At 35.1% G+C, this 13725-nt stretch overlaps 2 protein-coding genes across 5 annotated transcripts; both read right to left on the bottom strand.

Annotated features, from left to right (window-relative positions):
* Positions 1–3502: 3502 nt before the first annotated feature.
* On the bottom strand, positions 3503–7117 carry LOC122318037. 4 transcript variants are annotated; one of them, XM_043135164.1, is made up of 7 exons: positions 6798–7117; positions 6069–6285; positions 5626–5852; positions 4911–4992; positions 4714–4756; positions 4029–4164; positions 3503–3916 (listed from the first exon to the last, which is right to left on the bottom strand). In XM_043135164.1, exons 3-7 carry the CDS (start codon positions 5800–5802, stop codon positions 3812–3814), a joined length of 543 nt encoding a protein of 180 aa, XP_042991098.1. In that variant the 5' UTR covers positions 5803–5852; positions 6069–6285; positions 6798–7117; the 3' UTR covers positions 3503–3811. The 4 variants fall into 4 exon arrangements, with proteins under 4 accessions (XP_042991098.1, XP_042991097.1, XP_042991095.1 ...); XM_043135163.1 differs by having other exon boundaries at positions 4714–4768; positions 6073–6285; positions 6798–7116; XM_043135161.1 differs by having other exon boundaries at positions 4714–4768; positions 6798–7114.
* Positions 7118–9703: 2586 nt separating this feature from the next.
* On the bottom strand, positions 9704–13514 carry LOC122318036 (WUSCHEL-related homeobox 13-like). Its single transcript, XM_043135160.1, has 3 exons — positions 12902–13514; positions 10583–11113; positions 9704–10113 (listed from the first exon to the last, which is right to left on the bottom strand). Exons 1-3 carry the CDS (start codon positions 13179–13181, stop codon positions 10034–10036), a joined length of 891 nt encoding a protein of 296 aa, XP_042991094.1. The 5' UTR covers positions 13182–13514; the 3' UTR covers positions 9704–10033.
* Positions 13515–13725: the final 211 nt, after the last annotated feature.

The raw sequence follows: 13725 nt of genomic DNA, 5'->3' as shown, positions 1-13725 counted from the left end.
GATATTAACTTAACTAATACTAATACTAATACTAATACTATTAGATATAGTTATAGATTTATAATGGTTTAGTTATTATGAATTTATGAATACTAATACTATATAATAGTATATTAGTATTAGTATTAGACTATTAATAATTTAGTATAGCTAGTCTATATATTAGTAAATTAGTAATATTAGTTATGTTGAAACTTGAATCAGTCAGTTTCTAATATAACTACTATATATTAATATTACTTGTAGTGATTAGTATAACTCTTAAAATGGTATTAATAGTAGACTATTAGTAATTTAGTATAGCTATATATTAGTATTAGACTATTAGTTATATTGTTATAGTGATTTAGTATAACCAGATTGATATTATTATAAGTATTATAAGTTGTATAACTATAATCTATGTTAGACTATTAGTATTTTTTATTTTTTTGATACCATAGGTCCATATTAGACTATTAGTAATTTAGTCTTAGTATAAATATTAGTATTAGTATAAAATTATAAATATTAGTATTAGTTAATAATTACTTAATGGTGAGTTAGTGATAGGATTAGGCTATTAGCCTATTAGGTTAGATAAAAATTATAATTAATTATATACAATTATAAATATTATATAAATAATAAAAATTAAAAATATATATTATATATATTTATTCATTCGGTCAGGTCCAATTCGGTCTGGGGTGAAAAACCCCTGGACCGGGACCGGACCGAAATTGGTCAGTCCACCAAATTTCGAACCGAGATCGACTGGACATAGTTTCGGTCTGGTCTGGTCTGGACCAAACTGACCGGTCCAGTTGGTTTTTCCTGTCCGGACTGGCCGATTCTCCCCCCTAATCACGAGTCAATTTACTGGCAGAAATTAGGTTAAGGGAAAAAGAGGGAACACAAATGACATTGTGTAAAATAAGATTATCTAGTAAATGAACAATATCAATATGTGTTACTAGAACTGAATGACCATTTGGTAGTTTAACAATAGAAGTAACATTAGAAGTTATGGAGGAAAAAAAGCAATGGAATTGATTATATAGTTTGTAGCTCCAGTATCAATAATTCAGAGAACAAGATTACCTTCAACATTAGCAGTAGAGGACAATTGTGGAGTTGGCAGAATACTAGAAGTGGCTTGATTTACTGAGTGTGGACTGGATTGTGGTTTGAGCATGGCAAGTAGCTACTGGTATTGATCTTGAGACAAAGGAAATTGTGAAGCATCATCACTTGATTTACCCATGGAAGAAGAAGTTTGATTGGCTGAATGAGTAGTTCCTCTTAAAACCAGGAGGAAAGCCATGAATCCGATAACACTTTTCAGAAGTGTGACCTATGTATCCACAATGACTGCACACAGGTTTTTCCTTGAGAAAATTAGTTTGTTTTGAGGCAACATGTCTAATTTTTGCAGGCTTTGTTGTCAAGGCAACAATGCATTCAAGGCTAGGTACAGATATATCCAAATTGATTTCTCTCTGTTTCTCTTCTTGTAATACCAAAGAAATAACTTTGTTTATGGAGGGAAAATGATCAAGTAATAAAATCTAACTCTGTATACTATTAAAAGAGTCACTCAACCCCATTAGAAACTGCATTACATATTCTTCCTGCTGGATTTCTTAAAAAAAAAATTAGTGTTTCCATAGAACAATGTGGCAAATTACGTCCATAATTTGCTAATTCATCCCAATAAGACTTCAATTTTGTGTAATAATCACTCACAGATTTCTGATCTTGTTTCAATGAACTAAGTACTTTTCTCAATTGAAAAATTCGTGGACGATTACATTTTGAGAAATGATCTTGCAAATACTTCCACTTGTCGGCAGCATTATCAATGTAGAGAATACTTGATCCTATGTTCTTTGCAATTGAATTGAGGATCCACGAGACAACCATATCACTACATCGAATCCATGACAAATACAAAGGATCAATTTCAATTTTTGGCTTCTTGAGGATTCCATTGATGAATTCACTTTTGTTTTTAGCATCGATGGCTTTGGACATTGATCTGGACCAAGAGTGATAATTGTCACCAGTTAACCGATTGGTAACAAGCATTATGCCTGGATTTTCACCATGATGTAAGAAATCGAGGCTTGAAAAATCTTCAAGTGAGGTGTTAGCGGAAGGAGAAGAAGAAGCAACAATGGAATCCATGACAAAATTCTAGAGTATTGATAATTCTATGATATCATGACAAAAGTTGAATTCTGCCATGAAGAATTTTGGAGATGAAACTACAAAGGAATTAGAGTAAAGCTTCGAGAAACAGAGAGCTAGGGATTGAAAGAAAATCATTTTCTGTATTATCTAAAAAATTGAAATGTCAAAATACAAGTGCAAAAGTATTTATATGTACTTCTTATGTAAAAGGGCACAAAAGTAAATGTACAACTTTTATATTTCTAATATTTAGCATCTTCACCCGATCCCTAGTGACTTAAGTAGCATGTGTTTTATCTTTACGTTGTTAGCCAGATTGTCCTCCTTGTGGTTCATCCAAACTTGGCACCCGACCATCTATTATTTTCTATGTTTTGATTCTTTAGAGCATTGGCAATGTTATAGCCATTTGCCATTGCAAGTCCAAGTTTTAACTAAATGTGAGAAAAAATATCTACACTGGCCTAGTTAAACTTCCAAAGTTTGACATTTGTGCTATAGTATTTCTTAAATCCTCTCCATGTCTGGTGAGGTACTGTTCCCGGACCAAACTGATATTTTATTATTTCTCTGCTTCCCTCTCACTCTTTCCCTTGGTTTTTTTTCTGTCTTCATTCTGAAAACTACCATTTCATCTTTCTTTTCTTTCTTTCTCCTGAAACTCCATTCTCTTCTTCGACCCAGGTAATCCCCCCTTCTCTCCATCATTTTTTTCCTCTTCAACCCGCAAGTCTCATTCTCTTCAACCCGCAAGCCCCCATTCTCTTACAAATTTTCGATCAACCTATATAAAACACACGCCCCGGCCATTCAAACCATCTTTCATTGAAGCTTTTCCTTTCATACCACGAGATCCAAGAAACGTGGACTAGTACTCTCTCCCTCTCTGATTTTAGCTTTTTTTATACGGACCAAATCTGTCAGTTTGAACTCGTGTTTGTGTCATGGAAAATTTGTGGTTTTCTTTGTTCCTGCAATTCTCTGTTTGCTAAGAGGCAGAGTTTCGGGTTGTTATATGTTGTCATAAAGAATCCTGATTTCGTTTTTATTATAAACCAGAAAAGGGCATTCCTATCCCTCTATTTTTTTTCTTCTGAGTTTTCTCGTATATATCTATTTATTCCTTTGTCTCCCACCTTCTTTTTTTTTTTTTGTTGGTGACTTCACAAGTCTTCGAATATCTTTTTCCCAAGTTAGTTTGATTAGATCTACATATGATCGTTGCTTTTGTTGCTGTGGATCTTCGGCTAAATTTTTTGGTTTTAGACTAATTTAGACTGGTTTATTGACATCACATTGCTGTGGTTTATTGGCAATGGAATGAAAATGGGTATAAATTTGATCTTCGTAAGAATTGATTCAAGCTGTGAACCTTCTTCCCTTCAATATGTGTATGGTACTAATGCATCTAAAATTTGGACTTGGCAATGGCTTGAAAATGGGTATAAATTTGATCTTCACAAGAATTGATTCATGCTGTGAACCTTCTTCCCTTCAATATGTGTATGGTACGAATGCATTAATTGATCTTCAAAAGCATGCATCCACTCAACCACAATGTGGATATATATTCCTCTGTCCACCGTGCGGTGCCTCTTAGTTCAAGTCCACTGCTCTCGATAAAAATCGATCAACACTATGGGGCATCAGCAGTAGGCGTGCCAAGGATTCCTTCACTACCAATGGCGGCACACAAGGCCTTCCAGATGGGGACTAGCACTTTCACAGGCGGACATACTTCCTGGATAATGGATCAAGATTCAGGAGCCAGAATATTTGGAATAGGTGATTAATCACCTTTATTCCTCGAACAAATGAACTCCAGGATATTGAAACCAAAAAGACTCGTTTACCTTAAAAACTAACATCAGTTCTGCTTCTCCTCGTATAATGAAAGACAGGCTCCAGTAACAAGTAACAGGGGTCACACATTCTGATAGCACCGGTTTTAATATCTTGTCAATGGGTACAAAGCGGCGGACAATTTTACTGCTAAATGGAAAATAACAGTGTCAGACAAAATACTATGTTAGGTAAACCCGGGACTGTATGTCATAATATAAACTGCCTGTTTATTGCTAGATTCACATTTTCATGCCTTGAAGAATGCACTACAGTCAAAGAATTGGGTTACAAATAAAGAACATAAGGCACAATGGTGAAAGATATAAATAAAGAGGAAAAAAAAAAAACAAGATATTCTCCTTCTTAAATCCAATGGCATTGCGAATCTTACACATAGTAACAAGTATAAAATCCACTCTTTTCAAAGTTTTAGTATAGCAGGTACGAACTCTAATCAAACTAGTTTTGCACTCCATGTATGAACTGTCTAAAATGAATGAACGTTGTGCATCCAATCATTGGCTTAGAGGTTTTCTAATAATGAAATTGTAATAACATTGAATATCAAGGTAATAGATTGTGAAAAAAATTGTGGTTAAACTGGTAGGCATCCAAAAACAAAGAGTCATTTTATACAGTCCCTCTCAAAGACAGCAAATATCTTTCTCTGAACGGATCAAAAATAAAAATTACCTTCCGCGGTGAGTTTCTAGTTGAACTCCAAAAGCTGGCATAACTATAACAGACTCTTGAGTCATCAAACATTAAACCAATTAGGTAGGTAATAAGAGTGATTCTAGAAACGAATTTCTCATCCAAAAAAAAATGATTCTATAATAGATAAGACAAACTTCAGAGCACCTAAAAAAAGCCATTTCTCCGGTTCTCACCTTTCTCTACAGGCTTCTGAAGTAAGAGTTTGACAAGGAATGCAATCAAAAGAGAGTTCCAGAAAGTAATTGTGATATTATCCTGTTATATTTAAGGCCATCACATTAGATCCTGACAAGCTTAATAAAGAAAAATCAAGTTTAATCGATTTTCAATGACAAGTTTAGAATTGAACAGATGCTGTACAGACTCATCAATAAAATATTTACTAGATATGTTAAACATCCAGAAATTGAAATCACTATAATTTCACAAACATTCTTGCAAAAGCTGAGATAGAAATGTATAGAGACAGCTTAAGAAAAAACTTGCGACAAGTACAATATGAAGAAGATTAATGACAAATACCAAGCAAAAACCAATGAGCTCATGCTCCCGAATCTCAGATGCATTCAATAAAAAAATATAAAATAATGGGTACTAGGAAAATAAGCCACTAAGGAAATAACCTAGTGAGGCTAAACAACTGGAAGAGAGAAACTATATTTAGCCAAAAGGAAAAGGTTTACTCTAAGGTTTTGGGCCGAACAACCAACCACTCTTGCCATTACTACCTGACATAAGATATATCCCACAAGCCAGTCTCACCACACATAAGCGTAACAGTATTATATATACATGTACACACAGAAACTTGAAACCCTGATGGTGGAGCAACGTAATAAAAAGGAAATGAAGAGTTTAGAGACAAGGAGATAAATAAGAAGAGCATACCTTGAAGAGGAAAAGGTGGAATGCACTTGCTAAAAGAAGAATGGGCGACAAGTATACAAGGAAACCCTTTGCGTGGCTCTTCCGAACAATGATGTGGTGCGCGTCAGCCGCTTCAGAACCCCATTTACGGTCATGTATATAACTATATTTCTTATCAAATATACCACACTCCGCCATTATCTCGTTACACTAAAAGGATCTTAACAAATCATTGGTTCTTACTGTACCTGTAAAAAAAAATGTATATTTATATTAATTTATAACTCAAAACACGAAAATTGCTTGAAGGAAATTCGGTTGTTGGATAGACCAAAAGAAAGGTTAATTAATATGTTAAATTTAGATTACAAGGATTTTTTTTTTTTTTTAAATGAAGCGAATAGAAACTGATAAGAGGGCTCAAAAGATGAGAAGAATAGAAGGAGCAAGACGATAGAAATTACTTGCATAATTTGCCTGCTCTGCTTGATGTCTTTGGCTTTTGCATCAGAGATTAGCCAGCAAATGTGTGAAACCGACTCATTGCCAGCATCGGAATGGAAAATTATAGATCAATCAATCTCAGAATCTTACAGTCGAAACGCACCGTCTTTGTCGTTGGATGCAAAAGCATTGCTTCAACAAGATTGCCCTCCATCGTGCAAGCATAAACAAGTGAAACTAAGGTAACAAAGTCCAGCATATCAATAAGTAAAACACCACACAAAAAAATGAGGATCAATAATGAATTATCCCAACGGCAGTATGCAGATAAATCGAAAAAAAAAAATCAAGTTGCATGGTGCTTGCATAAACACAATCATCAACTTTAGAGCACCAAAGTAGAGAACATAAATGGGCATGCCAGAGTACACATGTATTCTATACGAGAGAGATGCCAACCCAAAAAATATCAAAAAAAAGATGCCAACCCAAAACAAAAATCAAAACCTCTGTCCAATGAGACGTTTCATCAAATACAGAGAATGCCCAATATGAAACCAAACATCAAAACGGTGAATATTTACCACCAAGATCGATATTCCACAACAAACCAGCAATACCCAATAAAAAACCTGAGGAAAGCCGACAATTTTTTTCTTTTATAAACGGAGACTGAGAGAGAATTTTTCAGAGAGAGGGACGGAAAGGGTTGGGAGAGAACCGAAGGCATAAAAGTAGAGAGCGGTTACCGGAAGGCGTTCGGCGGAGACGGTGGGATTCCTGAACGGTGGCTGCGGCTGCTGATGGCTGATGGCTGCTTGTTAAGGATCTCACGGCGCAAGAAGAAGATAAAAACCAAAGGGGAAGATGAAGAACAGAAGTGAACCAAACTGGAGATAGGGGTCGTGCGAAACGAAGTGAAGATATGTTGAAGAAGAAACGGCGCCGTCTGATTCAGTTAAGGGCAGCTGAGGAAGTGTAAATAAAACTTGGCTCGGTAAAAATTCGAAAATCCGACCCTGCCTTTCAAGTCCGCCCTGGCTCCCCTCCAACTCCAATAAGTCTTGAAGTCGGGGGGGGGGGCGGGGATGTGTACCGACTCCAACTTTAATATTATACATATTTTATAAAAATATATGAATTTTTTATATATTAATTATATTTTTTATATAACTATAATTTATATAATTACTTAAATTTAATAATATATTAGTATGAGCAACTTATTATAAAATAATATATTTATACTATAATATAAATTGACTAAATTGACTAATAATAGTTTAGTATATCTAAACAACATACTATTAACTATTACTATCATATAACACTAATGTATAATAACATTTAATACTAATGTATTTTATATAAACACAATTATAAAAATTTATAATAACATATAATACTAGTATATAATAACTAAAGTATAATAACATGTTGATAATCAATGTATAATAACATTTAATACTAATTTATAAACATTACCATATAATAACATATAATACTAATGTAAAATAACATTAATTTGTACAATGATTTTTTAATAAATTGAAATTGAAAAAATATTTTTTTAATAAAAAAAAGCGAAATTTGGAAGCCCAAATCCGATTAGTGAGAACTCAAAATTGTCAAATTGAAAGTTCAAATAGGTTAAGAAAAAAAACCTAATACAAAAGCCCAAATCCAACTCCACTCCGTCAAGTCGAAGTTAGATCAAAGGTTATGCAAATTAAAATCGAAGGTCGGATTTGACCTCCGACAAAGTCAGAGTCAGAGTTAGAGGTAGGGTACTCCGACTCCGACATTGTCGATACTCAGCCCTACCATTTAAGCACGTAGTGGAGTCTGTTATTTAGTACTAAGTGGTGCTACGCAATGTTTTATTAAATTGTTATCTGTGGTTTTGGGTAAGTGTTGTAATACGCAGCTTTTGGGATTGAATATACCAAACGATGCGATCTGGGTCAATCATTTACTTTCAAGCTCTGTTTGAATGTTAAGCTGAGTTAAGTTATTTATAAATAATAGTGAGTTGAGATTTTAGAGTAAATTTTGTAGGGCCCACTTAATATGAGTTTAAATGTGTTTATATATTAAAATAAGTTTAGATATATTTATAGAAAATTGAAGAAGGTTGTGGGTTTCGCGTGTAAAGAGATTTTGCATTAAGATGAATTTAGTGATTTGAGAGTTGAGTATTTGAATGTTATACTCAGTTTAAAATTAGATTGATATCAATTTAATCCAAATTCCAAATGGAATCCCGGTAATTTATCATTTTCTCACGTAGTCTGTTACAGAGGGTGTGCGTTGACCTTAAGGGGAGGAAAAGGTACAAAAGGGAATTATCTGCTTTGGGAATCCCTCAAAGCATCCCTATTATCAATATAACGTGTGACCCTCTTAAGCCTTTCCACAAACACTTTTCATACATTCCTTTATTTCATCACTGCAACTTCCATTTTCAATTCCATTCGATTCCTGGTTACATCACAGCAATCACAACAGGTTTCTAACACTACTCTGGATTGTATGGGAGACGTTGAAAATGTTGGTGTTTCTTTTGTTTCTCTTTTTGGATTTTTCGTGTGCTTTGGCATGCGATAAATACAAGCGGGAAGGAATATTTTAGGGCCAAAATATGATTTGGCCAGCAACTTAGATTGGCCAGTGAGTTTGGCGTTGGTTAAAAATACTATACATTTGTAGAGTTTGGTGTAAATATAATTTATGCAACTTAGCTAAATTTTGGCCAAATTTTGATTATAGCTATTTCACTACAAGTGCTCTAAGTCATGTCAATTTGTGATTTACTCTGTAATATTTTTCATTATATCTGCTCCCAATTCCGAAATGTTTACTCATTAACTCAAAAGAAATGATTAGCAATAAATAGATTTTTAAAAATAAATAATAAATTTAATTTGATGTGATACGTTAGATCATAAAATTATTTCTACAGTAAAATAAATCTAAAACATAAAATAAAATCACGTCAATTTATAAATTTACTTCAAAATAGTTGTCAAAATGCCTCAATGAGTTAGTAGGTGAAGGCAGACTGCATTTAACAAAATCTTGCTTTCCAGAGGGTATAATTTTCATTAGCCAAAGAATTAATTCGACCACCCCAAAACAATTTGCACAACATTATGGCTTTTCCCTACAATCCAACTATATGTTTTACATTAACTTTATCAAGCACGTTTTATTTTCTCCATTTTACAAATAAGTGGGGCAGATCATGAAGCAAGGTTGGGGTTTGGTAGGGGAGATAATAATAGAGCATAAACAGCTACATGAATCTACATGGTATCTAAGTAGTCAGTGCGAGGGTCGTTTCAGTAAGATTGCTTCCCTAGCAATCAACTGAAAATTAGAGGTCCTGTACTCAATTCTACAGAAACCGCTCACTGCTTTTACCACTTTAATAACCACTCCCTGCGCTGCTTTCTCCTAATTACATCAATACCAATGCTAGTGATTGCAATGATTATCATTATCAGCAACTTTGATTGCGCATAGCTGCTCCCTCTAAACCATCACTCGATGCCCATGCCAGGATCCAAACTGTCAAAAAGTGAAATAGGCAAAACCCCAAATCTCTTTCCTTGCAAACAAAGCTATCACACTTCCAAAACAAGACATTTTGACATCATCCTCGACACCCATTACACTTCTCATAAAAATATCAAAAGCTCACTACTCTGTCGACAAAAGACTGAAGCAACCTAAAAAGATTAATCATTCAAACGCAAAAACCAATTCCAAATTATGATGTCATATTGGTATATCTACACTCCAGCTTAATTCAGTTCATTTGTGTCTTTGCACTTTTAAGTATAATATGACTATTACGTTAGGCATGGTAATATCAATATCAATTGGACTGGATCACTATGCTCTGATCGCTGCTTGCTAGCTCAACAACCTCAATCTATCATCTGTATAAGACAAAATAACTCTGGAAAAAACAAGTATCAAACTATATGCCATAGTCTTCCGTGTGCTGATAAAGACTATAGTTCCCCGGTACCTCCATCTTTCCAGTCAGGCCATCATTTCCTGCAAAACAAACAAGAAAAAGAAAAAAAGAAAAAATACATTGCTATTAGGAATTTACAGTCAAAAAATAAATGCAGACCTCTGTGTGTGTGTAGCAAGATACTTTGTGCTCATACAAAAATGTAAGGAGATAATTCTTCATTTCTAGCAATGATCAACTTGGTAGGAATCAAGTACATCCTCTGGCAATACCAGTCAAGCGATCCTTTTAACATGAAAGGAAGTAGAGGATGGCAGCAATGAGCAACGACTGAGCTAGTACACACTAATTACGTCTAAGAAACAGGTGCTATATATTTTCTTGATCGATTAAAGTAACCTACTAAATTATTTGATAAATATGATAAAGCACTGATATGACCTCTTACAATCCCCACTGGAGCAAGAAAAAGTGTCAGCTTCCAGTAAGATGGTCAGCGGTCAGCCCAAAGAAAAAACATAAAGCAAGAACGTTGAAGAACATACATACTTGGATTTGATTGCAAACCATCGTAAAAAGAGATTTCGTCTAAACCTCTAGCAATTTTTAAACTGCCATCTGATGGGAACATGCTCTCTTCTTTACTGCTCTGTGGATCTAAGAAATGCAGATCAGAGCTTATCTCAGGGTTCTGGAAGCACAAATCTTCAGCCCTGGGACCTGAGTTTTGTTGGGAGTGAAAGTCCTCAGGTTTTGTCTTCTTATCCTTGGGTGAATCAACTTCTGTCTCTACTTCTGAGTCAGCAGTGTTTGGTGCTGCATTTTGTTGTTTACGTTTTGAACGAGCACGCCTGTTCTGGAACCAATTATAGACATTTGTTTCTGAAATTTGGCCATGCTGACCAAGTTCAGAGGTTATCTCTTTGATCTTATTCTTGCTTGGAGTTCCAGTCCCTTGTTCAAATATGCGCTCCAGAATTTGAAGCTGCACGGGTGTTGGAGTCCACCTCTGTCTGGAAGTAATTTTGTGCACAGCAGATGTCATTAAAGGATCACAGTATAAATTGCCCAGCCTTACTCCTGAGAAAGCAAGGGTGGAGATTTTGTTTGAGCAAATATGGAATCTTGAAGGATATTGTTAACTAATAGGCGAATTGAATAGGCATAAAAGAGAGCAATACGTAGATTCCAACTTGGATGCCACTACATGTATGTATCTAGAACACATTAAAATTTAAATCCACGGTTTATATCTTCAAAATGGGGAGATTCATTCAGTTGCCTTTTCAGATCAGCTTAGCTCTAGCAAAGGCTAAGCAAAAGCTTGACAAGATCAACTACAATTGAATAGACATAAGGACAACATAGCTCATAACTGCTGCATGCTGTCAAATTCCAGACACGATACACCATTCCGTTATTAGACACCAACAACAGATTATTCTGGCCTTTGCCTCTCTCTAGTAAGGTAGAGCAAGCAAAAGAAACCAGTCAAAGAATAGCCATCTGATCGTAATGAAAATGATGAAACTTTGATGAAAATTCCTGGAAGGGTAACAAGGTTTTGATAGCTATATATACTCGTCAAGTACTAAGGCCCCACAGATTGGGGAAGCAGAGACTATTGTGAATGTTTCCACTCTATTCATATTGCATGGCCAATTGCTTCTTTCAGAATCATATCCACACACACACAGGAAGAAGGCAGGCAATGCAATAGACAGGTGATAAAATGATCAACTGATATGCACCCACGACTAGAGTGAACCTATACAACAACCAACTGCAAAAAAACTGTAAATTTGAAGTCTCTTAATGCAAATGACACCAATTAACTACCCAAATTGAGAACAAGAAGACGGCCAAAAGTTGCAAAGAAAATGCATCAGAGAATAGTTTCTCTAGCAATTTAGAGTCAGGTCTAACCGTCTGATTACGGATCAATTACAATAAAGCAATAAACTCAGGAAGCATATACCTAGAGTCTGGTGGTCCAGGCAAAATATTTTTTATGGGTTAATAGAACATGGTAAATCTCCTGCTTTATTAAACCGATTACAATTTCAAGCTAATTAATCTATCCTGGACTAAATTAACTTATCCCAACTGAGAAAAAAGGTGGGAAAGTCGGTTGGATTTCACACAATCACTTTCACCCCAGTTAACTCACTTGTACCCAAAGCATTTATCAGAATTCAAAAATGATTTGGTGAGACATAAAGCACCAAGTTATCAGGTTTCTCCCCCAAAATGCCCATAGGACTTTTCTAAACATACAAAACCATAGATCAATGGTTAGAGAAAAGATGTATGAGATGAGACCTCATCAAAACAAAGAAACACAAAGAATTATCCAAAATGATATTTACCAATTAATGAGAAAACCACAAGGCACAGTAGAAACAATGTAATCTAGCAAGGACAATCTCGGCCCAATTTATTTGGAATTGAAAAAGGAAAGGAAATCCAAATTTTTTTGGGGGACACATGTTTAAAGACGCATATTGGAAGCGTGTATTATTAGAACGGAAGAAAACAACCCATATAGAAAATGACAGAAGTATAGCAGGATTATCATAAACCGAACCAATATATAATAGATTGGCTATAAAGAGAGACTGAAAATTCCCAATAAAATTAGCATTAATACCTGTATGATCACAATCTACTAAACCATAAGGAAAAAAGTATTGAATCAAAAGCCAAAGTCTCAAGAGTATAATTCCGTAGGTATATATCAAAAGAAGAGTACAAATGAATGCCGTAACAAACTAGAAAGAAAGCAAAGCAACACATCAGATAATATTGGCACAGAGAGAGAGAGAGAGAGAGAGAGAGAGAGAGAGAGAGAGAGAGAGAGAGAGAGACCTGCAAGATCTTGTTGGGCGGTAAGGTTTTTGTGCATCTCGACGAGTTCCTCGCAAATGGTGGCGTAAACAGCAATCTGCTTGCGGAGAATTTCCAACTGGTCATCAGTCATGACTTTCACATACAACATCCCTCCATTATTCCCATTCTCATTGACTTCAATATTACCAACACTCCCATTCTGCACTTGCTCCTCCCTCTCTTGCTGTTGTTGATGATGATGATGATGGTGGTCATTATTTCCTTGTTTCTCCCAGTCCATCATGCTAAACTCAGTCATCAAAAGTTCTCTCTCTCCCTCTCTCTCTCTCTCTCTCTCTCTCTTACACACACACAGAGGAGAAAAAAGCAGTCAGTGTGGTCTTAGCAGGGAAAGGATAACGAGAAAGTAAAGAAAAAGACAAAACGGGGCAGAGACCGAAAGGGAGAAAAATGCGCTGAAGAAAAAGTGCGGTTCATTGGTTGCTTGGATTGGAGGCGCAGTACCCTAAATCGCGTATTTTGACAATCTTTGTTACCATTATAACTCGTACGACTGAGTCTCCCAACACCAATTTACAAGTACGCGGTCGGAACTCGGAGTCGGTACAGCTTACAGCTACAGAATGTTTTCGTCTTCTGGGTTTATTGCTCATTATTTGCGTCACGAGTACTACTACTCTTTATAAAAGTTGATTAGTGTTAATGTGTCCATTAATTTTATTATTAATTTAAATTCTTGAATTATTTGTTTACAACTAATTAGAAAAAAATTTATTATTTTATCTATTTTGAACTGTTGCAAGTATAAAAATTTCCAATTAAAATAAAAAAATATTAATATT

The sequence above is a fragment of the Carya illinoinensis genome, chromosome 8 (genome assembly GCF_018687715.1).
Source record: "Carya illinoinensis cultivar Pawnee chromosome 8, C.illinoinensisPawnee_v1, whole genome shotgun sequence".
In the NCBI taxonomy this organism is placed as follows: Eukaryota; Viridiplantae; Streptophyta; class Magnoliopsida; order Fagales; family Juglandaceae; genus Carya; species Carya illinoinensis.
This window is presented reverse-complemented; position numbering and strand designations above follow the sequence as displayed.